A 27,555-nucleotide genomic window follows, 5' to 3' on the forward strand; every position below is an offset into this window, starting at 1 on the left:
CTACTTACCTATGTCTGTGTGTGGGTTCCTGTTATATACACAGTAAAAACCAACAATTTCGTGCCTCTTTATCCCCTTCACCCCATGGTAACCAGCAGTCACTTCTCAGTTCACTTCTGTGAGTCTACTGCTGTTTTGTTCATTTTGTTTTGCTGTGTTTTTAGAGTCCACATGTAAGTGAAATCAATTTTTATCTTTCTCCATCTTTTTGTATTTTTTAATTTCCTTTCTCTGAGAAACCTGACTCTTAGCACACTTGGGGAATTTTCTTATTTGCTCAAACCTTTATTGTGCAATTCTTGTCATGATTCATTTTAATTTTCACATTGCCCCATGATTGGTCAGTGCAGCCTGTTCGCCCTAGCTCCCACGTCCCAGTCAGTTTAGGGGCAAATTAGTGCTTTATGGCTCAGGGTGTTCCAGAGTCATCGGCCCAATCCTGGAATCAGCTCTTTGTCTAAGTTCATTTCAGTGGGAACTGACATGTAACGGGGATCTGGGCCTAAGTGCGCTTACTGCTTATGAGGTGTCATTGCTTCTAGACATTTTTTAGAACTAGAAAATACATGCAAAAATGCACACAAGTTAACCGATACTTTCAATCCAACCCAATGAGGTTTCTCCTTTCTCACATTCTAGTTTCTTTCCCATCTCCTGCAGTGGGCACCCTGGCTCCTGGCAACATCAATTACTCTACTCATTGGCTCAGTCCTGTTACACACAAAAGAGCTTTGGAATTGCCTCTTTTACTTAAAGAAATCATATACATACACTACACCCCTACGCAGCAAAGGTCCCCCTCTGTCCCCTTCCTGCTGCTCTGAGCCGTTAGCCTTTGCCGACATTCCCGCGACGCTCCCTGCGCCCTGGAGGGAGCGGCAGAGCAGGGCCCTGGCCGTGTACTCAGGACCCCGTCCTGCGGCCAGGACAGTGCCTCACCACAGGCCCCAGGTGGGGTCCGAGGGCTCATAGGGCTGTAACCAGGTGTCACTGTCGTTCTCTTCGGGGAAGCAGGTGCCTCTAGCTGGCAACGGGCAGATGGTGAGGGGATCCGGGTGCGCGCTGCCGTCGTGGGCGCGCGGCCTGAAGTAGGCGCAGAGCGCCCCCGAGAAGGAGTCGGTGAAGGTGAAGATTTGGGAGCCGTCGGACACGTTGAAGAAGGCCAGCCTCCCCGCGTCGCAGTCCAGGAAGACGCCCACGCGCCGGGGAGGCACGCGCACGCGGAGCGCCACGCGGTGCGGGTCCAGCACGAAGTACTCGCAGCCGTTCCACAGCCCCAGCACCCAGTAGCCGCTGGCTGGGCTCAGGCGCGCCGCGCCCGCGCGCGGCACCGCGGCAAGACAGGCGCCCAGGAACCAGCGGCTGCGCCGGCCCACGTGCACCTCCCAGTAGTGGCGACCGGCCGAGAAGCGCTCGCGGCTCAGCACGCACGTCTGCTCCGAGAAGCTCTGCGGGCCGCCCGCCGCCGGGCCCGGCGCAGCCGCGCGCGAGGACACGCTCCTGCCGTCCTCTGAGACTTGCAGGCTGGGGTGCGCCGAGGCGGGGTCCAGGGTCACGTCCACTGAGCAGAGGCTCGGGTTAGCGCCCTCGCAGGGCGGTTCTGGACCCTGCCTGTCCCTCCCGCCGCAGGCAAGCCTCCACTTCTCCTGGCTTAGCAATGAGTGCAATAGTTTTCCCCACCCCCAACCCCGAAAACCTCCAAGAATTGAAGCAGCGAACATTTGAAAGTGATAGGAATCCCGTTTCTTTCCTGGGCTGGAAGTTTCCTGAATTCCATACTAGATGCCATGGACAGCAGACCTTGCAAGCAAGGTAAATTCCCCTGAGTCCTAGTCAAGAGGAAAGAGCTCTGGCCTGGTTCTGTTCCTGACTGATCTCGCCACTCTGTGTGCCTTTGAGATCCTAACGTGAGCTCTGGGCCTCAGCTGCACAGCAATTTAAGATTTTAAAACTGAAAGGGACCTCTGAGATGATCCAGTCTTGTACCCTGCACTCCAGCACCCCACCCACAAAACACACCTATCTGATGGATGGGAATCCTGAGGATCTCTTCTGTTGGATGAGACATTCCTTACACATCCTGTATTCTCCTGTAAACAGGCTCTAGCAACCTTCCTGCTGGGTGTTAAGAAACCTAGTAAAATCCTATGTGGGTGTGTGCAAACAAATGTGCGCATGTGTGAGTGCAATCATGTGTGCATGCAAGCATGTATGTGCGTGTGTGCACATGCAGGTGTACATCTCACATTATGTGTGTGTGCAAAAGTATGTGTGTGTGTCTACGTGTGCAGGACTGTATTTGGCTCCTGGGCAGGTCTTTCCTCTAACCTCAGATCTCTCCACCCCCCTTCTGTTGAAGACCCAGCCAACCCAAGCCACAAGTCACAGTCCAGTTACCTGCATATTGTTGGGCTGCTCTCCACTCTGAAACCAAATAGAAAGGAAAAAGAGGTTCAGAGATCTGAGTCAGTAACTGTGTACTCCTGAGGCTCGAGATGCATGAGGAATGCCTGCAAATGACCCATTCCCACCATGACAGCTGATTTGGATCCAGACAGGTCTAGATTTACCCAAGAATTTGGGATTCGGCAGGGCTGGCGTCAGTGCTGGGTTATACCAAAGCTGCATGCAGGCCAGATCTGTGCTGGGAGTGCAGGAGAACAAAATGTGTGCAAAGAAAACTAATTCAAGTGGCCAGGATGCCCTGAGTATGGGCTGAAGCCTGGATCTCTGATGGGTGGGCCAGTCCCCGGGAGGCCCAGGTGAGCATGGCTGTTTGAGGCTGTTCATTCAGTGTTGTTTGTGGTGGTGTGCAGTGAGAGGCAGACGGGACATCTACTGCAGGGGTGGCTGGCTGAACTGGAGCACTCTGCAGCAAGAATCAGATGGCAGCAGGGATGGATATTAAAATAGTGAGGAGCAAGAAAAGCGAGGAGCAGCACGAAGCTGTAATGCCATTTACAGAAACTAAAATGCATGTTCAGAAAACAGAAATGCACATTTTGCAAGAATATATACAAAATAAAGATACACATTAGACTGCTTACTTTACATGGGGGATGGAGAAAGGTACAGGGAGAAACATTTACTTATAGGGTAAAATGCCTGTTCCAGATGCGTGAGTTAGAGTCTGAGGGTGGGCAAGGAATACAGGTGATTCTGAGGTGCAGCCAGGATTGGCACCAATGGTTAACACTATGCTTATACCCCAGGATAATATAAAAATAAATATAAAAGTAAAACTTGAATATAACCTTTATCAAGTGGCATAGATCAATATGCCACCTGGCTGTGGAATAAGCCAGAATGAAACATGGATGGTTAGAGTGAGTGATGGGATGTGAAGTGGACTGTGGGATGGAAATGAGCTTCACTCACCAGCCTGGCCTTCAGCCCTTCTCCAGTCTGAAGCAGCCAAGGAAAAACAGAATTAGAACAGCACATCCCTGCAGCTTCCCCACTCACATGTCACCTCTTGCACCCACCCCTGCCCCTCTCCCTTTTCTCCTGCCACCCACACAGCCAGCAAGGCTCCAGCCTGGGCATCTTACCTGGTTGGGGGACAAGAACATACATGGATAACTAGATGTTAAAAGGTGGACAAGAAGAAATAGTTCTAAGAAGTGTCACTTACCAAGCTCTGTCTGAAGCTTCTCTGTAAGCAGAACACAGGGGGAAAACATCAGCCTTTGGATGAGTGATGAGTGGAACCACCTTCCCAAGGCAGTTAGGCTGCTGTGAAGAGGTTCGTTAGCCTTAAACCACTGCTCACTCCAGTCCCACACTAGTCTCTCCACTGCCAGTCTGCAGGATTCTTACATTTCATACTGTTCTTTGCTCTAAGGCAGAAATCTGCACAGGGCCCAGAAGGGAAAGCAGGTCTTGGTACTAAAGGAGCCTCTTTCCAGGGCTCAGGTCTGGTCTGAAGAGGCTACTGGTCATTTGCCCTGAAATCAGAAGCTTTCCCTGGGGAGGAGGTCCTAGGCACTGAGCACAACCTACAGTGAGCCTCAGGGTCACATACTGGGTACATTATTTACAGGACAGGGAAGGAGGACATCATAGCCAATTATTTCCCCTGGCCAATACCAAGACTCTGAGAATCTGCCACTGGAAATGCATGCCTTTGATTTCTCCACCCTGAGTCTTCTTTCAAAAGTAAATGATGCCAGAAAGGAAACACTGTTCCTAATTCAGACTATGATGTTAATGACTTGTTATAGCTGCTCCCTCTGCAGGACTGGTAGACTGCAAGACCAGCTTCTCCAACCTCAAACTTTTTGTCTGGAATTCTACTGGACATGTGCCATCCATGCTCTTCTCCGCCATCACCCCTTCCTTTAAATTCATTCTCCCTCCTCTGTTCAGACACACACACCCCTAGGTGTGAATCCCCCTAGGGAGAAAAGTGAATCTGATAAATTAATCTCACTTTAGTGCAAATGAAAAGTGCCACCCTTCTCAGTGGTATCTGCATTAAAAAGAGAAAGCTATCCTATGGAGATGAACCAGTGGGGGTAAACATTTAATGGTGGAATTGTAACTATATCTTATAATTTTCAGGGGAGGGGCCGGCAGGGTCCGTCCAGCGGGTCTAAGGCCAGACCCCCTTGGCAGCTGCACAGGAGTCCGTCTGGGGGTGGAGAGGTGGGGGGCATAGGGGGACGGGTTTACAATTAGATCGTTGCCATACATCGCTCTCCAAACGGAGCCTGAAATCACAACTCGCCCCGCCTAGCCCCGCAGCAAGCCCTGGGAACGTGTCACCCAGAACTTACCCAATTCCGCTCTGAGTTTCCCTGGAGAAGAGACGAAGAAAAGAGGAAAATCTGGGTAAGCACAGAGGCCTCGCTCCCGCGAGGTTCAAAGACCCGGCCCCTCCGCGTGGGCGCAACGCGCGGGAGGCGTGGCTCCGAAGCAGGGGAAGCGCAGAGCTGCCCGCCTCCCGGCCTCAGGGCTGAGTGCTCGCCTTCCAGCCCAGCAGGGCCTGCAGGGATGTGGGCAGGGTCGCGCCCCTTCCCCCTCACCTTTGTCCTTCTCTGCCTGCTTCCGGAGCTTTTCTGAAAGGACGGACGAGGGACGGACGTGAGCGCACCGGGGCCCGCGTCCTGCCGCCGCCTCCACGCCGCCCTCCCGGCACCAGCGCCCGGAGGCCCGGCCTAGGCCCCCTACCTCGCGACCTGCGGTGCTTCCGGACGAAGAACAGCGCCAGCGCCGCGAGGAGAGCCAGGAAGAGCGGCAGCGCCACCAGGGTCCCCAGCAGAGCTCCCTTCCAGGGGGAGGGTCCGGGTAAAAACACGTCTGAAAGACACCCGCGGGGAGCTGTCTCACTTTAGGCGCCACTGCACCGAAGTGACAAGACTGGACCCTGCGTGCCGGGAGCTTCCGCGGGGCAGGGGCGGCGACTGGGATCCCGAGCAGCAGCCCGGGACTGACGTGCTGGCGGGCGGGAGAAGGCGCGGCAAGGTGAGGACGTCCGAGCGGGGAGCCGATGCAGCCCAGAACTTCTGTGACCTCGGCCCTGACGCCCCTGTCCTCCCCACAACTGCCCTGTGTCTGTAGGACGCGGGAACGTAAAGCGTTGGTATCTGAATCCCAGGAGATTAATGCTCTCTACGCACCGCCCAAGCCAGAAGGCTTCTTGCCAAACACTTGGGTTCTACTTCTCATCACACCCTTGGCAGAACTGACAGCAAAGCCGCGTGGGGCGCACTGCTTCCCGCTTTCCTGCTCAGGCCCCCGGGGAGGACCTGCCGGAGGCAGGATGTGCCGGGTCCACTGGGGCAGTGGCTGGACAGCAAAGAGTTACCGGCAAAAATGGAGACTGACCCTTCAGAAACTCCTGTGTCGATTTAATAGAATAACTCAGTAATTTTGTCTGTTGAGGAAACATGTTAAAAATGGTGCTTTTTATCTCAGGGGTCTTTTTATAAAAAAATAGTTTTCTTTTTTTATTGTGGTAAAATATACATAAAAGGTACCGTCTTAACCATCTTTTGGCACACGGTCCGGCGGCATGTACACTCACACTGTTGTGTAGCCATCGCCATCCATCTCCAGAACTTTTTCATCTTCCCTGGCTGAAACTCTACACCCAGGAAACACTGACCCCGACAACCCCCTTTCTACTCTCTGTCTCTATAAAATGACTAGGTATCTCATTTAAGTGGAATTGTACGATATCTGTTCTTTTGTGTCTCGCTTACCATAATGTGTTATTTTCTTTTTAAATTTTATTCTTCTAGCAGTGCATTTTTATTGTCTCGCGCAAAGTATTGGGCCGCGATGGATTGATTAGTCCTTAACTGCAGAAAGTTTGAAAGCGCTGACCCACAGGCTAAGAGCAAGAACTCAGGCCCTGATGCTTCCCTGTCCCTTTCCCTCTCCTGCCTCTGTCCTGCCCCCCAAAAGCCATGCAAGTTCCCATCTCAGGACCTCTACCTGGGTGCCCTCCTCATAGGTATGACTCACATAGCAAAGGAGAAACACAAATCTAAAACAAAAACACCTGGATTTTCCCTGGTGCAAATAGAGAAAGAGACTCCCTACTTCCCTTGTCTTAGAGTATTAACTTTAGAAAACTTATAAAGCCTTTCACTATCCCTTTGAGATGTATGTAAATCTTTTTGAAAGCTAAATAAACTCTTGCCGGCTTTACAACCCAGGACTATTTTTCTTTAGGAGCTCAGAGCATCTCTTTGAGATGAAAACATCCAGGAGAAGCTGCCTGTATTCCTCTTGGGAGTTTTACTCAGGTGCCTGGTTCCAGGTTGTAACTACATGCTTGTGATAGAGACATATATGCAGTGTTTTATTTTTCCTTTGGATAAAGACAATTAGCTGGATATTATGCTAAGTGAAATAAGCCAGGTGGAGAAAGACAAATACCATGTGATTTCACATATTTGTGGAATCTAAAAACAAAAGAAAACAAAATGAACAAAACAGCAGTAGACTCATAGACCCTGAGGTGTGACTGGTGGTTACCTCGGGGGAGGGGCTGGGTGGGTGGGTAAAATAGGTGAAGGGGATAAAGGGGCCCAAAATCTCAATCATAACATAAATTAGTCACAGGGATGAATGTACAGCATAGAGAATATTGTCAGTGGTTCTGTAACAGCTTTCTGTGTTGACACATAGTAACTACACTAGTTGGGGTGAGGATCTAATAATGTAGGTAAATGTTGAATAACTATATATATATATATATATATTACCAATATAATATTATATATTCACTATACTTCAATTAAAAAAATTAGCTAACCCTGATGGCCACCCTAATTACCAGGTGAATTTCAGATGAATTATGTGCGACCCATGGTGCTGTAAAGTCCTCTTACTTGAGGACAATCTATCCATTATGAGAGTGAGGTTTCTTTCTGTTATTATAATTATTGATATGGACCAATGTGAAAAATGGCACATACGTTAGGTTTACCCTCAAGACTTGGAACAATTAAACACTAAACCCTTCAGTGGGTGCCTAATAACAAGACTTCGATCCTAGATAATGGCCTCCCCTTCAACTCACTGCCTGTCTTCTTACCTGATCCACCACTTTTAACTCCACCTATGTGCCTCAGCACCCTCCCCTGCTTCACTTTTCTCTATAGCACCGAACATCTTCTAATGTAAGATGTAACTCACTCTCTTATTTGTCCATTTTCCCCACTGGAATGTGAACCTGAGGGTAGGGGTTCAGGCACATTGTAGGCACCCAATAAATACTGTGTGAGGGATGAAATTAGGAATACATGCACTGTCATGATGACCTCTAATGAGTAGCTTCTGGATTTTAGCACATGACCCTTAGTACATAACATTAGCTTGCTTGCCCCCGTCCCCCACCCCAGGTATTTTGGATGAATTGTAGCAGTTGTACTCTTAGTAGCTTCCTGGTATCCAAGTTGCTGACTTTTCAGGTATCAAGGTCAGCCCACCCCCTACACAGTCAGGCCCAAGTCCCATTGTGTCTTTATAGATGGCCTTGAGGATAATGGGCACGGAGGACACAATGACTAGGAAGATGGTGAACTGGCACCACTGACCTGCTATCTGGACCATGAACTCTTTCTTCTCGATCAGGAGGGTGTTCTGGATGGAGCAGGACACATTGCTGTGGGCCCCACCTCGGACAACCACAGATGTTTCCAGATTGAAGAGGCCCCTGGTGTCCTGGACGATGGCTTCTGTCTCTGGAGGCAGGCACTGCCCCCGATAGTCTCTCCACTGAGCCTGGGGCTTGGGGTACCAGCCACTGGAGCGGCACCTCAGCTGAATGCCTCCCTCCTTGAAGCCTTCAAGGGAGATGTGAGGGTCCGAGCCCAGCCCTGGGAGAGGCAGGAAGAAGGGGAAAGATCAGGCTCCTTCCCAGAAGTTGTATGTGAAATTCATGCCACCATTCACCATTTGCAGTTGCCATAAGGCATCTTGAACTGAGACTGCTGTTCACCCAGGAGTGGCCCACAGCCCTCCACTCCCCAGCCGGTAAATGACAGTCTAAATCAGGGGTGGCATGTGGGACATGGGGACGGTAAGACCCATAAGGGACATTTGGAAATATATTGGGGTGCCATTTGGCTGGGAAGGGCTACTGGCATTTAGTCATATTATGCAAGGACAGTCTCCTGGAGTAAAGAAAAATCCCATCCCAAATTTAAATGGATTGCCTTTTCTCTTTCTTGAATCCCACCAGGCTGTGTGCTGTGTCACATAAACTCCTTTATCTCCCCATCCTTGCGGAGAGAGCTTTTATGTAAAACATTAATGTTAGTTTAAATGTCAAGACTGTGTGTGTGTATATGTGTGTGTGTGGATATACACACACACACATATACACACACACGGGAAAGCACCCCACCGCTGCACCCAATCCTCCCTTAGGTAGGCATTTGCATTTGTTTCCAGTGCCTCCCTCCTGTGTCTTCTGTGAAGGGTTTGTCTTTCTTTCTTAGACAAATGTTTATAGGCTATAGAACCTCTTTGCAGCTTCTTTTTTTTCCCCTTAAAATCCTAGAAATTGCTCCCCTCCAGTGCATACAGCTCCTCATTTTTTCCACTGCATAGTGTGAATGACTCCATTGTGTGAGGAGCCATACCCAGCACCTATCCTTGGACGCTTAGGTAGCTTCCCATGTTGTACAGTTACAAATAATGCTTCCAAGATTAAACTTATACCTATGCCTTTTTCATATTGGAGCTGTGGTAGGTGAATCGTCAGAGAAACTACTACAGGTGGGTTTGCTGCTGAACGGGTACACGCTGAGGCTGTCCTCTTAGCTATTGCCAAGTTCTCTGGCCCTGAAGCTTCACGACTCTGAGCTCCACCAATGCAGCACAGAGCAGAGGGCCTGCTTACTCACAGCTCTGCCACGGTGTGTGCTCAAAATGGTGAACTTTTGCCAATCTGAGAGGTAAAAATTTGCATCTCAGTGTAGCTTTATGTGCCTCTCTCTCCCTGTAAGTAAGCCTTTATGTTTAAGGGCCATGTGTGTTTCCTTTTTGTGAACATTTCTTTTGCTCGTTTTCTAATGAATCCTTCTTTTTAATAGGTTTTTGTTTGTTTGTTTGTCTGTTTGTTTAATGAGAGCTATTTTCCCGTTCTCTGTGTTTCTCTTTCTACTCTTGAGTAGAGCAGCCCTTTTCTCCCGGCCCTGCTGGAGCTTGGCCAGGTCACGCACCTGCAACTTCCAGATCCCAGATGGCTTCCCCAGAGAAGTTGCTGGAGAGGAAGCGGCACCCGTAGGGGCCCTGGTCTGCCGGGACGATGCCTTGGAGGAGCAGCGCCACGCTGCCGTCCATGATGTCATCCTTGAAGAGTTGGGTCCTGTTCTGGAACTGCGCCATCTGGCGGCCGGGGAGCTCCTGCCCCTCCTGGTACAGGTGCACCACGTCAGAGGCCTGGCTTCGGAACCAGAGGATCTCCATGTCCCCGGCGTCCTGGTACGGTGACAGGTGGCACGGGAATTCCACCTCCTCCCCGACGACGGCCAGGATGGACTCCCCAGGGCCTACCACCCTGACCTCCTCTGGGACGAGAAGTCAGAATCAGCCCTCCTCAAATATAAGTTTATCACATCCCTTTGCAGCTCAGGAATCTACAGGAAACCATTCAAATGATGAAAGTGAGACATTCTACAGGACAACTGGCCTGGTTTCTTGAGCAAGTAATTGTCAGGAAAAGAGTGAATGTGCCAGACCTAAAAATACACAAGGGATATTCCAACCAGATACAATGTGTGGTGCTGGACTGATAATTGATTTGAACCAACCAGTGTACATGTTATTTGGGGGACATTTTTATGAATATGGCCAGGGTATTAAATGAAATGGAATCTTTGACCAGAAAAAGAAAAGAAAAAAAAAAGCCCTGCAAGTTTCCAAACTATATGTGCACTATCCTCTTATTTGATTTAAAAATGACATTTTTATATGTGCACAGAAAAAGTTCTGAAAAGAGATATACCAAACTGTTGATGGTATTAGTTTGGATGATGGGAATAGCTGTTTTCCTATTTTTGTTTTCTCTGATTTTCTAAGTTTTTATAATGCACATGGACAGATTCTGTCACAAAGGGTATTCAAATAATCAATGGAGGCTGCTTGCTTATGGGGTTTCCTATCAAAAGGTCAAATCGCGCTTTTGAGATTTTTACTGATCAGGACGTTTCGTTTGGTGTCTCTTCAGGGGTGTCTCCGTATGGCCTCTCTACTTCCTGCTTTCTGCGGCTGCCTGGAGAGCTGTCGCACACACTGTGCCTCCCCGCATGTCCTCATTCTCTCTGCCTTCTGTGCCCCTCCCGTGCTTCCTTCAAAGCCCAGCTGAGTCCCCTTCCAAAGCCCCTCCATTATGGGTGACCCCATCCTGCACTTTGCTCACAGAACATGGCACTTTCCTATGTTGACCCCATTGACACCCCTTGTTCCCCACTGGGTGTAGCCCCAACACCCTCCCTATCACCTTCCCTCTTCAGGTGCATTCCAGCTGTCTCTTCCCTCACACTGATGCCTGGCCCTCTCCCTGGGCACACCCTGCCTCAGTTTACCCTCCATCTGTCATCTTCCTGGAGAATGTGTATTCCATAAGGTTCTACTCAAACAGTACCTCCTCTCTGTGGCTCTTCTTGGCTTTCTGAAAAAACAAATTGCTCTCTTACCTGTGCTTCCAAGTTTTTATGCATTTTCTCTTGTGGCCCTGGTCACACAGCTGGAGAGTCATTTATTTCACATCTGTCCCCTACCATGACCTGCTTGAGTACCTGGGCCTTGGTATCCCTGGTTTGCAGCTCAGAGAATTAGGAATTCATTTGCATAATTAGTTATACTCTCTGTTAGCTGTTTCTTTCAGGAGAGATAGGAGGCCAGAGGTCCTTCCTGTCCTTTGAAAGCAATGGCTTATATGCAGAAGTGGAGCTAAAAATATTTACCAACTGGCTCAACCCAGGCACAGACCAATAAATTTCTTGGCACCCTTCTGCTATGTCTCTGCCATACATGTGAGCTGTGGATCCTGGGGGGGGGGGTGTATAAAGGGTGCTGGGTGGCTGGGGAGGTGATGGAGGAGCCCTGTGAGGCTGCATGGTGTTCAGGGGCAGTGGCTCTTTAACAACTGGGATAGAAAGCTTGCAATTTATCACCTTCCTTGGCTGGGTACCAGGTACAGGATCTCAGCCCTGGGAGGACCTGGGAGGAGGGTGCAGCAGCAGCCCACCTCTGGGCTGGCTGGGCTGCAGGTCAGACATACTACCTGAGTTCGGCTTTCCAGGCTGGAGAAGGAGGAGGAGGTGGGTGAGGAAGAAGAGCCTGCTGGGCAGAGGAACTCGCTGAGGGGAGTTCAGGGAGTCTGCGGATTCCATCATCGCTCTTCAGCAGTGAGGCCACCTGGGGAGGGACGGAGAGGCGGGAGGGATGAGGAGGAATGGGCCGAGGCCTGGCAGGCCCCACCTTCTGTCACTGCCTCAGTTGTTTTTTGCAGGCTACCAGCCCCAGTGCCTGGCTTCTTTTAAACTGCAGCCGGATGTGAGAGCTGCTTCTAATTTTATCAGGAGGCACTGCCAATGAAACTCATGGAGCTGCAAGGGGACAGGGTCAGAGGGTCCCAGAGGAAGCAGCTTCTGAGCTTCGCATTGTTTAGGGCCAGGAACAGAGCCACACATTGTGTGGGGGCTGCACTAGGACTTAGACTTTCCCCAAACAAAGGGAAACCATCTGGGCCCAGAGGCATTTCCATTTGCCCTGCCCCAACTTGCTCCCACTTCCCTTTGACCTGGAACATCAGGTCCACACAACACAGGAACAAACAGGGGGTTCTGATCTTTCAGATCTGGGTCACAAACATGACAGCTGCCTGCCCACTCCACCACATTGGGAACACCTTCCTGCAGCCCTGAGCCCTCAGGTGGAGCCTCCAGCTGGTCAGCTGGTGGCCATCTCTGAGTGTGCAGCATCCTCCAGGCCACAGGGATGGGGTCATCCCATCTAGTCACACCCTGCATGTGTGGTCCAAGGGACCAGCCCCAGCGCAGGTTAGCACCATCCGTTTCTGCTCCTGATGCCCCCCTGGGACCTGCAGTACCTTCTCAGTCTGCTAGCAGGCAGTGTGGGTAGCCCAAGCATCTCAGGAGATATACTGGCCTCTCCACATTTCCCCCTGGTTAGTTGTGAGGTTTTAGGCAGATTTTGTAACTGATTGTACCTCCATTTCTTTCCTTTAACAATGGCAGAACCGAAGCCAACTCAGAGGGTTGCTAAGCCTCCCACCAAAGGGTTGGGTGCCCTTTAAACAAAGGCCGGCATGTCCTCCCTCTGGCTCCACCATCAGGCAATCCCCCCATCTTCATCCACAGACTACAGCCCTCTCTGTTCAAGCTGTCACAGCCCCCTGAGGGGAAGGCCCCAGTGGGTTTCTCTAGCCCCCCACTTCCCCTTCCTTCTGCTCCCCCCACTCTTTGTGTGGTTCTCCTTCCTCTCAGACCTGTGATGTGGCAAATGTTCCTGGATCCTGCAGCTGCAGAGCCCCAGAGCACAGTCAGCAGTACCACTGGCAGGGTGTAGACAAGGCTTTTTAAAAGCTGCTGAGCCCTGAGCAGAAGAGTGGCCACAGGAGGGGTGCAGGTGAGTAATGGGATGGGGTGCCCCCACCACCCCTAAGCTGGAAGGATCCCAGCCTATAGGAATATAGTGGGCACAGGGGAGACGGGTGGTGGCCTGTGAGGGGAGAGGGCCAGAGACTGGGCACCCCACCTCCTGGAGCTCATATGCAGGTAGGCAGGCAGGGGGACAAACTGGAGCAGCTCCATCATGCTTCAGAAGAGAACCTTCAGTGGGAGGAGACCAGGGACCCCCAGGGGCGTCCTGGGGCCTTTAAAGGCCAGCAGCTCTTGGAACCACAAGCCACAGGTGCCAGCATGAGCGGGGCCCTGGGCCAAGGTCCAGGCTCTGGCCCCTTTGGCTGGCAATGCAAAGGGCCCCACAGCCTTTGCCCTTCCTCTCCCCCTGCCTGTCCCCTGCTCTTCTTTTTCGTGCCTGGGTCCTTTCCTCTGTACCGTCCACACGGAGTCCCACGAGGGCGAAGCCATGAGGGCATATCGGCCCCTGCTGGTACCTTCCAAAACGAGGGTCTCAGAGCACACAGCCTGTTCGGATCGGCCAAGGTGGTGTCAGGTGGTAACGGGAGCCCCTTACTTGTAGTGGCCTGGCATACTACTGGCCCGCAGGGCAGGGCTCACAGGAGGGTCACGCGCCCCTTTTCCTGGGAAGGGGACGCTGGCCTCCCTGGGGGCGGTGTGTTCCCAGCCCCAGAATTGCTGACGGGACTGCAGCTCTCTGCTGTGACACACCTGTGTGGTTCCATCACTGAGGCTGCAGGTGGGCAGGTCACAAACACACACACACATGCGTAGGGGTCCACGTGCCCAGGGCGATAAAAACCACAAGAACTAAGCACTAACTACCTCCTGCATACCTACCTATGCCAGTACTATTGTTATTTCTAATAGGTCCAGACCCCAGGCAAAGAAAGTAGCCACTGGAGGCTGGGGGACTCTGTCCTGAGCACACAGCCAGGAGGTGGGGGAAGTGAGCTACCCCCAGGCTCCGTGCTTCTCTAGCTGTAGGTCCTTCACCAGCTGTGGCATGTGTCAGGGCTGCATGCACCCTTAGTCCTCCTGACCCTTGTTAGGGCCACCTGCCCACAGCGCTCACTCTGACAGCATCTCTTGTGCCCTGGGTCCCCTTGTGTCAGCCACAAGACCATCCAACTGACTGGCCAACACATGAGTATAAATCCAAACGGCCACTGCTGGTAAAATAGCTCAAAGCCAGTGTCCCTCAGACCTTACCAACAGTCTCTTCTGGACAGGAGGCACATGCTCCGTGGCCCCGTTGTTCCCAATGCACAAGAACATTGCCTTGAATCAGAGGCACACTGTCTGGTCATTTCCTTTAGGGACTTCAGAGGGGCTGAGCGCCCCTTTGCAACCCAAAGGGCCCCTTCCCCTCCCTGCTGGCAGCCTGAAGTTTGCCTATCCCAACCTCTCTCTCCACGTTAAAGGCTCTGATCCTCACTGGAGCACAGGTACCCTTGTGAGGGAAACTCCTTCCGACCTCAGCTATTTGCAGCATGGTGTTCAGTGGGTTTTAGATTCTGTTTCAGGAGAGGAGGTTCGGCAGGGAACAGGTGAGGGTCTGGACCTGGCAGGTATTTGGGGAAGATGGAGAGCCCATGGGAGGGAACGACAGCCAGAAACGGGCTCTCCAGCTGGAGCTATGCCTCCCTGGTAGGGTACATTCTCCTGGCTCTCCTGGGAGCCCCTGGGATGTCCCCCCTGAAGACACAAGGAGGAATGAGGGTTGTGCAACACCGATGCTGAAGAAATGCCAGCCTTTCCTTCTGCTCTCCCAGGCCTCCCTCCAGACAGTCCAGCATTCTCCTCCTGCACCTCCAATTCCCTAACCCCGGATGCTTTCTTGGGTGCCTCTTAAAGACTATGTTTTGCTTTTGCTACTTCTGTGAGCTTGGCTGTCTGTCCTTCTCCCAGTCCCTCTCCTGAGTGGTGCGCCCCAGGGGTAAGGCTTTGGCACTTACCCCTTCTAGCGTCTGCTGCAATGCTTTGCCCCCAACAAGCTGCCAAATAATGCTGACTGGCTTGCCTTGGTTTGATTTCAATAAGCCCACAAAAGGATTTCCATCCCTGATTTCCAAGGGAGATGAACCCCCGCAAGAAGGGACCCTCAAGGAGGCTGGTGGGGTGGGGGCGGGCACATCAGAATCCAGCTTTCCCAGGTGGACACCCCTGAACACTCCTCTCTCCTTGTCCACACAAAACATGCCCTCCTGCAGCCAGTCTCAGCTGATAGGTGGCACAAACCCGTCTCGTGCTCTCCCCAAACCCTTCATTTTCTGCTTTCCATTTCTGAAAGGTGGAGGTTTAGGCAGGTGTTGAGAATGAGCCACATACCTGGCGGGTGGCAGCAAAGGCTTTGGGCTGAGTCCTGGCAAATCTCAATCCCCTACGATCCCGGATACGAAGGCCCCGAACATGGGCTGGCCGCTGAGCTCAGGCATCCAGCTCATCTGAGGCAGAATCCCCCACCTGCCTTCCACCTTAAAGCACATGCCGCTCCCTCTGCCCTTTGCCATACAAACCCAGATGGAAAGAACAAAACGAGGAAGTCAGTCACATCCTGTCTCTGCAAGGAAAATCACCAGCTGAATGCCTATTAAAAAATGGCCCTTCACAGTCTTAGAAGCAGGGGAAAGGTACTGGGAGCTTCACAGTCACTGAAGGGAGACTCAGAGCAGGGAGAAAATGCTCCCGTCCATGGCCCGGGATGTTCGGGGCCGGGGAGGCAGGAGGGGCTGGCTGGCCCCGACTGGCCCCTGTCTCCTCATTGTCACAGCGAAAGATACAGAGACCTGGGTGGACTACCCACTAACTGAGGGCTTGGAGAGGGCTGGTGCCAACTCACCAGCCATACCCACCTCTGCAGGGCGAGGACAGTGAGGAACATAGCTTGGGAGCTTCGCTGTAAGTAGGACCTGAAAGAGCTGTTCACACACAACTGGGAAATGAGGTGGGGGCGCTGCACTGAGACTTCTGGGATGGCATGCAGCTCACGAGTGAGGAAACAAACACCACCCCACCCACCCTGCTGCCATGGACCACGATGCAGCCTAGGGGTCTGTGGGAGAAAGTGCAGGGGACCAATGTGGCAGCTCCCTGGCTGTACCCCACCCCCATGTCTTTCTTAGGGGACAGGTCAGAGCTGGGGCACAAGGTGGCACAAGCACATGCAGGATGCCTCAGGGACCCTGAGATGTACCTGAATTCTGGGGAGGGGCCTGGGCAGGCACCAGGGCTCCGAGTGAGCAGGTGGAGGTGAGAACAGTGAGCTAAAGGTGACACTTCGTGTTCAGGCAGGCCAGGGTGTGCGTCCTGGGCTTTTGCGTGTATGATGAAGTCCTAGGACAGGAAAATGGTCCGAGTGGTGAGATCAAACGGTGGGTGCATGTCCCTGGTGTGGAGAGAAAGGAGGGCTCAGGGACAGGTTAAACCTAAAATGGACCCTGAACAAAGAGCAGGATCAGGGAAGCGATGAGGGTGAGGGGTGGGGCGTGGATGTTCTGAGTGGATGGAGGGGTTACCTGTGGGAGAAGCGGCAGCTCTGGGCTTCAGGGAGAGTTTATGGAACTCACCAGTGGGAGGAAAGGCTGAATGAAAACAGGTGGAACCAAATTGCAAAGGACCTTGCTACCGCACAGGGAAGTGTAGCATTGGTCCGGGGGTGGTCAAGAGCCATTGGAAGTTCAAAGGACCAGAAGTTATGCAGGCTGGAGAAGCCAAGTGGCAGGTGTTCCACAGAGTTATTTGGAAATCTTAGCCCTGAGCTCATTGTCCTTCCTCTGGGTCCTGCACAGAGCGTGGGGACCAGCCCTCAACGTGGGGTCCTCTGAGGGAATCTGGGGGCAGAACAGCGGAAAAGCCCCTCCGCAGCACACAGACCATCTTCACACGTGGTGTGGGGCACCAGGAGATGGAGGGAAAGTCTGCCAAGCTTATAGAAGCGAAATTCCCACAGGCCAGGGAGAATTATGATTTTTTCCCCCCTGGAAAGTTGTGGGGTTCTTTAAATGGGGATAAAACATAGAAGGTATTCTTGAATCTCACCTTTATGTGGCCCTTCCTACCTCTGACAGGGAACAGAATATGAGATTCCAAAATATGTCACTTTGGCATAAAGATTATTTGGGGCTGAAGGCAAATGAGAATCACCAGATACAGAAAAAGTCACTGCCCTCCCCTCATCCGCCGAGGAGCAGGGCATTCATTTCCCTGGGGGAAGGCCTGCTCCCCTTCCATGCCAGGGAGGATGGACAGAGTCTGTACCTCAGATAAGTCTGCACAGACGAGGTAAGTCTGACACACAGTAGGTGCTCACTAGGATAATCCTTATCCTCCATTAGTTCTCCCATATATTTCCTAATCACTTCCCCAGAAATCGCCCCTGAAACCCAAAAACCTCTTTCCTTTAAGAAGGGTGTATATGCTCCTTCATCAAACCTTTCCTTTCACTTTCATCCCTCTTCTATGAACTCTCCTGCAGGTAAGTTGCAAGGTAAATCACACACCGTCTTCTCCTTTTAGCATGCTTCTCGTTAGTCGAGTTCACATCCCCCAGTCACTGAATCTAAGCCAGGATGGACATTTTTTCTCCCCTGACCCTTGTAAGTGAATCACAGTCCAAAGTGAGTCCAAAGCCCTTTTTAAGCTCGTGGGTAACTCCCTCCCTTTAGAATGCTAGGAGCCGCCCAGTAAAGTCTCAGGTGGGTTTTTCCCCCAAAACCTCTGTGCATTCCCCCAACACCTCTTTATTTCTGTAGCATTAACATTTCAGGGACATTTTACCTTCATTTTCACCTGGGTCTGCTCATCTGAGTTGGTGGTGGGGTTCCTGGTAATTGCGGTCACATGGGGATGCGTCGTCTCTACCTCCTGGTTTTTGTGCCAACAGCATTTACTGCACAGGGTCATCCTGGGGAGTGAGTGAGACAGTCTGCGAAGTGCCCGTACTTGGCACACAGTAGGTGCTTAGCTGAGGCTGGCTGCAGTTACCGTGGGTGTTACTGTGTGACTTCCCATTTGTGGGCCCTGCCAGCTCTGCCAAAGGTCCAGTGTCTATACAGCAAAAACTCAGTCTTGTCCATCTTACCTGATGCACACTGTCTGGGCTGACAGTTGACATACACCACAAATGCTAACTTACTAGTTCATGTTGGGACTTCATCTATGAGAAACTGAAATATTCACAAAGATAGGCATCTCACTTCTGCTCCCTTGGTAACCAGTCAGATGGCCAGTGAGGGTAAGGAGGACTAAGGAGGGTTTCTTTTAAATACATGTCAGTTCTCCCCCCATAACCAAATGCAGGAGCAAAGTGAGCTTTGTTTATAAAACATATGAGAAGCAAAAACATCAAAAGCCCACCACCTAGAAGCAGCCGCTCAGCACTTTGAATATCTTTCCAGCCTCTTTGCCTAGAATGGCTTTCTGTGTGTCTCTTTAAATCATTCACAGTGTGCTCAGCTTTTTATCCCGCTCTTTCTTTCAGTATGAGTATTTTCCACTTCTCTATCACGTCTGCTGCCTCTGATTTATGCAGTCAAGTGACAGAATTCCTGGGAGGTTTGTGACTGATCTATTCAGGTCTTCAACTAATTGGATGGGACCCACACGAATCAGGGAGAGGAGTCTGTTTTACTCAGTTACCAATTCAGATGGGAGTCTCACCCACCAACACCCTCGCTGACATACCCAGAGCAATGTTTGATCAAATGTCTGGGCACTCTGGCTCAGGGAAGATGACACACAATAAGCCATCACACCCCATCTTCTGCCCCACCCCCAGCCAAGTGTCTTAGATCCTCCTCTGCTTTGCCTCACGGTGACAAGCCAGCAGGAGGGGCTCCAGACATCGCATGGACCTTTAACCAAGAAGAGGGAACAGGCAGAATCAGCCTGCTTTCTTCTGTACTTGTTTTCTTTTTTTTATTTAAAACAATTTCCTAAAGCCACAGCAGACTTCCTCACACATCTCAATGGCCCAAACTGCTCACCTGGCCTTTAAGAAAGGTGGCACTGGAAAATGGAATATCTGGAAAAGTAGAGATCACGGTGCTTGGCCATTTTACACCAGTCCTGATTGGTCTGGGCGCATGGCTGCCCCTTATAATTTGGGGGATGTTAGTCAAGAAGAAGATGGAACAGCTGATGCATGTGTGTGTGAGGGAGTGTAAGTCTGGGGAGAGGAAATCCCAGGGGAAAATACCTCTAAAAACCAACATCAGTCAAAGGGAGAAATAAAGTTTAAAACCCGTTTATTGCTCAAAAACTGCAGTCTCAGGCTATCTTTCTCCTCTGCTCTGGAAGAAGCCAGCAAGCAAGCAAGCCAGCCAGCTTCCCTTAACCTCCCAGGTTCAGACACGCCCTCGGTTGCCCAGGTAATCACCCATTGATATGGAGATGAACTTTTCTCCACCCCTGAGGATATGCAAATGAACTAAAGCCAGGCGAGATATTCTGGAAATGTTATAATTTTATCCACAGGATAGGGAGGAGTAGGATCCAGCAGTCACCCCACATGGAAACCCCAGTCCAGGCCTGCCTCTCCTAGACTGCTCTCTAGGTATCTTTGATTTTGGGTTGATCATAAACTTGATTACATTTGTATAGTCAATTTCTTGGCTTCTCTTCTCAAAGCGGATTTTCTTTCTCATGCCTGAAGAGTGACACTTTAGCTCCCAGATGACAGCCTGGTCCCTCCCATTTCTGTGTCTCACGACTGCGGAGGGGGCCTTGCTGGGAACACCATGTACAGTGGAATCGAAACTCCCCAAGGTCCTGGCACTGGTGTCCAGGGGCTCTGTGGCTCTGCCCAGACCCCAGGGCAAACCGCTCGGCAGGAGCTCAGGTCCCCTCCCTGCTGCAGGCAGAAGCCTCTCACACTCTCATCCCCCACTGACTGGCAAATACCCTGGATGTGCTCACAGGTGGTGCTGCTCCTGCCAGCCTGTCTTCTGACCCAGTGCCCTATGCAGTGCCCTGCGCTGGCCTGGGCCAGGGGCTTCTCTGTGGGATGGAGATGAGAGCTGCTCCCTGACTCAGACAGCAGATGTGGCCCACACCTGCAGAATGAAGTCCGCAGACCACACACACACACACACACACAGACGCACACACGCACACACGCACGCACGCACGCCCCTGTTTACCGCACCCTCAGTATGATCACTCCCTGGCCTACCAGGGTCTCTATCACTCTAGAGAGAGATGGTTTAACTTCCTCTCTCGGGAGACTTTCCTACGTCCCTCTCCTCCTGCCCCCTGCTACCACCTTATCGTTGCACTTGGCACTGTGTAGTGTAATCACTTCTGTGTCTAAGCCTAGACTACCAGGGAATTTATGATCCGACTTAGTTTTGTGACCACTACGATAATGAATGCTACTTGGACATGAGATGGCAGACAGGTCAGTGCCTGCCACAGACCCTTTTCTAAATAATAGTTTGTATGTTAAAGTATTTCAGATCAATAGGGAAGGTAAAAAATGAGTAACTGGTAATGGGGCAGGCAATCAGTTCACTGCAGGCAAGGGAAGTTCTTATTCTAAAATGAATTCTAGGAAGATTGTTGTAAGTCCGGGGAGAGGAAATCCCGGGGTAAAATACCTCTAAAAACCAAAATCAGCCAAAGGGAGAAATAAAGTTTAAAACCCGTTTATTGCTCACAAACTGCAGTCTCGGGCTGTCTTTCTCCTCCGCTCTGGAAGAAGCCAGCAAGCAAGCAAGCCAGCCCCCTCCCCTTAACCTCCCAGGTTCAGACACGCCCTCGGTTGCCCAGGTAATCACCCATTGATATGGAGATGAACTTCTCTCTACCCTTGAGGAGTGATGCAAATGCAATAAAACCTTCTTTCTGCCTCTGAACGCCTATTGATATGCAGATGTACTAAAGCCAGGGGAGATATTCTGGAAATGTTACAATTTTACCCCCACACAGCAACCCCATAAAGTTAGTGCTGCTCCTATACCTGCTTTCCAGGGAGGAAGCCGAGACCAGGGAGAGTTAAGTGGCAGCCCAGGGTCACACTGCCCCCAGTGCTGTAAGAAGCGCAGAGCCCGCCACGATTCCAGAGAACACCTCGCACAGGGTGCCGTTTCCCATGCGCTCACCCTTCAAATTAGGGAAACGAAGGACAGCGCCTTTGATTTTCAGCCTCCCCAAGGTCTTATATAACTGAGTTAGTCCATGTGTACAGCAGGAAGTCCAATTCTTTCTCTTAAAAAAAAAATTGCCATCCTCCTGCCGAGTTGGCAGAGGCCTGTGTGGCATCCCTAGGCCTCCTACCTGGCCTTGGCGCCCTGCGGGCTGTGAGCAACCACTGGAGGCAACCAGGCAGCTGGGCTCCGACCAGCAGGTGCCAAAGCTGTTTCAGAACAGAGCATTTCCAAAATGACACAGATCTCAGCTGTGTGTCCTTGGGCAATTTTTCCCCTCTGTCTTCCCACCTGTAGATTGGGGGTTATCTACAGTGCCTTCATTTGAGGGTTTTGAGAAGATTCTATATATCAATATACGTAAAGTACTTAAAACTCTTCCCTACTGTTAAGTATCATTGTAGATGAAAGTTTCAGCTAATACTGTAGGATCTGAAGAATCAAAAGTTAGCATAAGTACAGCCATCTTAAGGCCTAAATACCACCCCCTAACCCAAAAGAAGGAAAATCATTAGAATCTTGAAAAACAAGTTAGTTAGCCTGTGTCAATTGTAGTGACCTTTAGTTAGCTAACCGTAAATCAGTTAATCATACACGCCTAGCTTATCTTACTAGAACCACCCTAGACATTCCGTAGGTGATCTCATCTAACCAGACCCCAGGATGTGGCGCCAGCAAAAGATTTATGAGCCTATAGAAAAAACCCTGTATTGTGATTATGGAAAATTCTACCCCTTTTGAAAATGCTATAAAACCTTCTGCCTTAGTGTGCTCGGGGTCCTCGTTGAGACCTGCTGCGACAGGCTGACTTGGACCCCAACTAGTTGGCTTCCGAATAAATTCCTCTTGCTTGTTGCATCAAGAAACGTCTTTGGTGAGTGATTTGGGGCGGCGCCTTCCTCAGGGGAATCCAACATTTGGGGGCTCGTCCGGGATCATGCGCTCACCCCGCTTCACTCCCAAAGTCGCTCTTGGAGGAAGAGGTAAGATTAGTGGCGCCTTGGTTTGTCTGTGTTCTGTTTTCTGTTTTTCAGTGAGACCGGTCAGAATTCTGAAAGGGGGTACCCACTGTCTGGCAGCTGTCCCGATCCCGTAAAGGGGTCGAGACTGCGGTCGGTAGACGTACTAGGAGCACCGCAGGCTGCAACCCTGGGGGACGCCTCGGGGAGGTTGGGAGGCCAGGGACGCCTGGTAGCCTCCCGTCTGTTTTTCCGGCAAGGTGAATCTGATGAGATAGGGTTGATTTTCAGGTGCCAGGAATATCAACCCTCTGATTCCTTTCGGTTTCTGTTTGAAAATCTGAGAAAAAACAAAAAGCGGCCGCTGTGTGTCTAATCTGTGTGTGTCTCTGTTTTTTGTGTCTTTCATGTGCCTAATAATTGTTATACTGACAAGGGGACAGACTCAGACAACCCCCTAAGTGTGTAAATGAATATATCTTTCTACCTCCGGATGGTATTAATGAAATTGATTTAAAGACAAGCGCTTGTGAAAATTGAGTGTTCTAAAACTTCCAGAAAACCTGGTAAAAAAGTGTTAAGCATTAATGCTAATTTGAGTTTGCCTGAGGCGGGCATGTCCTGGTAGTTGTCCGCTGCCTGAGTTTACCTAGAGTCATTTGAGTCATGTTATCTGCTAAATCTTTTAAGAATAGAATGCTTAGAAGCTTGGCTTTGTCTAGTGTTCAGTGGGGGTCTTGTGAGTAGGCTAGCATAGTTGTTGCAGGTAGGTGAACTGGATAAGTGTGGCAAGTGAACACCTTTTAAATTGTGTGTTGCAGTGTGTATGCCTACCTGCAGCCTGAGAATCTTTGTAGTAACTTAAAGCCTTAGAGTTTTGTTAAGTTGAGAAGATGTGCTCTGTGTTTGCTGGGAGATTGTGCTGTGAAGCTCATGGTTGCAGAAATTGTAGAATGTGTTCGTGAGTTTGTTGGTCTAGAAAATGTTAGTTTGACAGTTTGCAGTGTCCTGCTTCTCAGTGTTCACTAGAAGTTAAAGTTTCTAATGGTTTTAAGTTCTAATTAAAACCACTTAAAGTAATAAAGAAAAACATTTCTCTATGCTAAAAGATGTATGTTTTAATAAGAAAAAGTATAAAAAATGAAAACTCTTCTGCATGCTAAAGAATGTGTTTTGTGATAAAAGAAAGTAACTTTGTTCTAAAGTACAGCTATTTATTTAAAGAGAGACAAAGAGAGAAAACAGCGTGGTGCCTTTTGTTGTAGAAGATCCGCTCAGCCTGTTGCTTTGGGGGGAGGGTTAGGATGTTTAGAGATAAAGTGAGATAAACCCAGTCAAGCCGCAGGCAAGCCCAGGCATAATTCTCACCGGCTTATGTGCTTGGGACCATGGGGCAAATGAAGAATAAATTACTATATTCTTACAGATATAGTCATGCCTAGTGAAATTAAAGCAAGTGAGTCTTGATATCAAGTGCACAGCAAAATTAAAATCTCGTTTCCAGTTAAACAGTTTTCTTTAACTGTTAGTCTGCTCTTAATGTTAAAAGATCACAGCAGTTTCTCATGCTTAAAGTCTCAGTGAGTTGCCATGAAATCGTAATGTTAAAGGGACTAAAAGCTAAAGTTTGTTAACAACTGTATAACCTTTATTTGCCTTTGAAATATTTTGTTATTAAAAATGATTGCATGGCCTGAAAAATTGAATTCCTAAGCAGAATAGTAACAAAGCTTTTTTCAGCTGATTAAATGCACTTAGTTAACAAACCAAAATTTATTCTTAAAAATTAAACTGTAGAATCTGGACAAGATTATGTTTCTCCCAGAAAAACAGGTTTCACCGTAAAAGTTTAGATAGACGAACGTGTGACCACTTTTGAGAAAAGTTGTAATAGATTTTTTGAGAACCACCAGGTCTTCTTGTTTAATTTATATGCTGTATGTTTTAAAAAAACATGGGGGACTCTCCATATTTTTTAATGCAAATAATCTTAGAGCTTTTAATAGAATTTGCATAGCAGCTTATATCTACTATTAAAAAGTAAAACATTCTTGAAGATTTCAGGGAAGACCTGTAAACTTAAGCACTTTCTCTGTTTTTTGTATCTGGTCTTAGACACTTATGCTGAGTTATGTTCTTATTATTTTCACTGTTTGTAAGCTATTGATTGTAAGCCAAAGGTCATCATTTCTCAGTCCCTAAATGAAAAAGTAAAATGCCTGATCTCTTTCATCTCAAAGCATATTTCTGGTCATATCTGAATATCTGTGTGAAAGAAAGAGACATTTAAATTTGAGATTCTGCTTAAACTTTTAAGTTGAATTTGACTATAGCCATATTCATTCTTTGTATGTATCTCTAACAGGTCTTTTGTATGCCTGGTAATATTATACTCTGCCTTGAGTTTAGACAGTTCTTTCAGCTAAATATGAATTCTTATTGTAGCTTTTTTCCCCTCCTGAAGATGAAAGCAGAAGAATCTACCATCTGCTACCATTCTCTCAAGAATGCTTAGTAACCTAGAATTAGTTTGACTTTCTGTATGTTGTCTTTAAAAATTGACAGCAGCAGTCTCCCCTGCTGCCCCACTTTTTAAGATATCTCGTTTACTGTGCTGAGTATATAGACAATAAATGTGTAATGATAGTTCTAAAAAAATTAAATGCAAAAAGGTGCTTTTACCTCTAGTTAACTCTGATATTTTCCAGAGGGCCCCTGGAACATGTCAGAAGAATTTTTTCTCACTAGACAAAGTATTTGACTAATTTGGCTTATTTATCTGATATATATATATTTATTTACCAAGAAAGCACTGTCAAAGAGAATGATGCTAAACTTTGTTACTGAATGTTTTGTATTACAGAAATATCAGAATTTCCTTATGTCAACTGTTTTACAGTAAGCTCTCATCATATCTTTAACCATTGTCATTTGTAAGTCTTTTGTCATTTATAGTATTATCCCTAAACTGGTAAAGAACTAGATTTCAGCAGAACAGGTATTAGTTACATAAGATTACATAAACTAAAGAAAATGATTTTGTGTCTTTTTGTTTCAAATGTTGCTGGTAAAGTGTTTTAACCTTGTTCTCTTAAACTGACAACAGTTTAGTAAATGACTATCTTTATGAGCAGAATTGAAACATCCTTCTCTCTACTTGATCCCTCCAGAGTTTAAAAACTTTCAGTGACTGTTTTTGTATTCCATGGCAGTATGTTTATTTGCACGAGTTCAATAAGAATCTGCTTTCCTTGTGAGAAGACTACTTAAGAACACTGGTTATACTACCAGGGCTTTGACTGGAATGTCGTACCTGGGAGACATGTGTATAAACTCAGATGTGAACAACTTTAAAGAACTAAGATTGACTTTATAAAGCCAACAAAACCCCTTGGAAGAACTGGCCTGGTACCTTGCTTACAGAGTTCCCAGCAGCCTTACCAGGTGAGTAAAGAAGGTCACTTCCTGGCAGGTGCAGAGACCTCGAGAAGAGAAGAATTCATCCAAATCTACAGGTACTGCAGGCAAAGCCTGATGGCAAGTCTGGCTTGGCTGTCTGGCCTCAAGAAGCCTTTAAAAGTTCAATCTGAAATTCCTTACAAAAAGTTCCAGCAAAGCATATTTAAAAGAGCCTGTGTAATCAATTGCTCTTCTTGCTGCACCTGTGCAAATAATCAAGCCAGCTGTTAATTATTTTCTTAACCTAGTTACTTCTGGTAAAAATGAGAGTGATTTTAGAGAGAAGTATCGTTTCAATAATGCAGCCTCCTTCCAGAATAAAAAATCCAACTCCAGATGTTGCTACATAACCTAATAACACAATTTGTTTTATCTTGCCTAGAAGCCACAAAACTGCAAATAGTAATAAAAATGAAACCCAGAATAGAAGCGCCAGCCTTCTGAAGCCCTCTCAACTGACCAGTGATGGAGACCTAGCTGCACCCTTTACTGCGCCCCCTTCTCAGCATGAAGCAGCCAGAGCGGTCATCACCCCTCTTCCCTAGCAGCAGCTAGAGTCTCTATCTGTAGAAGAAAGAATGAGACCATACCCATAGCCTTCCCTGGTAAAAACAGGTATTTAATCCCTCCTCCCGAGAGATAGTGGGCTTGTAACACTGGAGTGACCCTATGTGTCTCTACTTCTGCCTTCAACTCCTCCCATGATTTCTGTATCATGGTCCAGCTGGTGCCCAGGTTGATGTATCATGATGATCTCTCATTCGTAGCTGAATTTGAACCTAAGCATAGATATAAGAGAGAGCCAGTCTCGCTGACCTTAGCCGTGTTGTTAGAGATAAGAGTCGCAGCTGGAGTGGGAACGGAGGCAGTCGCTATTGTTCAAGAGAACCAGCATTATGAAAGACTAAGGACTGCTATTGATGAAGACCTAAAAACCATAGAGCAATCCATTACAAAACTTGAAGAATCTCTGACTTCCCTCTCTGAGGTAGTCTTACAGAATAGACGAGGGCTAGATCTGCTGTTCCTAAAAGGAGGAGGACTGTGTGCAGCTTTAAGAGAAGAATGCTGCTTTTATGCAGATCATTCCGGGATAGTAAGAGATTCAATGTCAAAACTTAGAGAAAGGCTAGATCAGAGGAAGAGAGAGCGAGAAGCAGGCCAAGGACTGTTTGAATCTTAGTTCACTAGGTCCCCGTGGTTTACAACCCTGATATCCACTCTGGCTGGGCCCCTACTCATCCTTGTGTTGCTTCTAACTTTAAGACCCTGCATGTTAAACCGGTTAATAACTTTTGTTAGAGAAAGAGTGAGTGCCGTTCATGTACTAATGTTGAAGCAACAATACCACTCACTCACCTCACAAGAAGATACAAACATTCCATGATTGGAATGCCCCAAAAAGAGAAGTGGGGAAATGTAGGATCTGAAGAATCAAAAGTTAGCATAAGTACAGCCATCTTAAGGCCTAAATACCACCCCCTAACCCAAAAGAAGGAAAATCATTAGAATCTTGAAAAACAAGTTAGTTAGCCTGTGTCAATTGTAGTGACCTTTAGTTAGCTAACCGTAAATCAGTTAATCATACACGCCTAGCTTATCTTACTAGAACCACCCTAGACATTCCGTAGGTGATCTCATCTAACCAGACCCCAGGATGTGGCGCCAGCAAAAGATTTATGAGCCTATAGAAAAAACCCTGTATTGTGATTATGGAAAATTCTACCCCTTTTGAAAATGCTATAAAACCTTCTGCCTTAGTGTGCTCGGGGTCCTCGTTGAGACCTGCTGCGACAGGCTGACTTGGACCCCAACTAGTTGGCTTCCGAATAAATTCCTCTTGCTTGTTGCATCAAGAAA

The 27,555-nt window shown here is 48.7% G+C and overlaps 1 protein-coding gene and 1 long non-coding RNA gene across 4 annotated transcripts; one reads left to right on the forward strand and one right to left on the reverse strand.

Moving 5' to 3' along the window:
* Window positions 1-261: 261 nt before the first annotated feature.
* Window positions 262-15,635, reverse strand: BTNL9 (butyrophilin like 9). 3 transcript variants are annotated; one of them, XM_037002071.2, is made up of 11 exons: window positions 15,462-15,635; window positions 11,750-11,883; window positions 9,684-10,031; window positions 8,052-8,333; window positions 5,173-5,301; window positions 5,028-5,060; window positions 4,779-4,799; window positions 3,635-3,655; window positions 3,379-3,405; window positions 2,398-2,424; window positions 262-1,561 (listed from the first exon to the last, which is right to left on the reverse strand). In XM_037002071.2, the coding sequence occupies exons 2-11, from the start codon at window positions 11,859-11,861 to the stop codon at window positions 936-938; spliced, it is 1,626 nt and encodes a 541-aa protein (XP_036857966.1). In that variant the 5' UTR covers window positions 11,862-11,883; window positions 15,462-15,635; the 3' UTR covers window positions 262-935. The 3 variants fall into 3 exon arrangements, with proteins under 3 accessions (XP_036857966.1, XP_036857968.1, XP_036857967.1); XM_037002073.2 differs by lacking the exon at window positions 15,462-15,635 and having other exon boundaries at window positions 9,684-9,942; window positions 11,750-11,887; XM_037002072.2 differs by lacking the exon at window positions 15,462-15,635 and having other exon boundaries at window positions 9,684-10,100; window positions 11,750-11,887.
* A 6,072-nt stretch (window positions 15,636-21,707) lies between these two features.
* On the forward strand, window positions 21,708-27,555 carry LOC140845937 (uncharacterized). The gene is made up of 2 exons (XR_012124854.1): window positions 21,708-25,680; window positions 26,078-27,555. It is a non-coding gene; the product is annotated as an uncharacterized lncRNA (long non-coding RNA).

The sequence above is a fragment of the Manis javanica genome, chromosome 14 (genome assembly GCF_040802235.1).
Source record: "Manis javanica isolate MJ-LG chromosome 14, MJ_LKY, whole genome shotgun sequence".
NCBI lineage: Eukaryota > Metazoa > Chordata > Mammalia > Pholidota > Manidae > Manis > Manis javanica.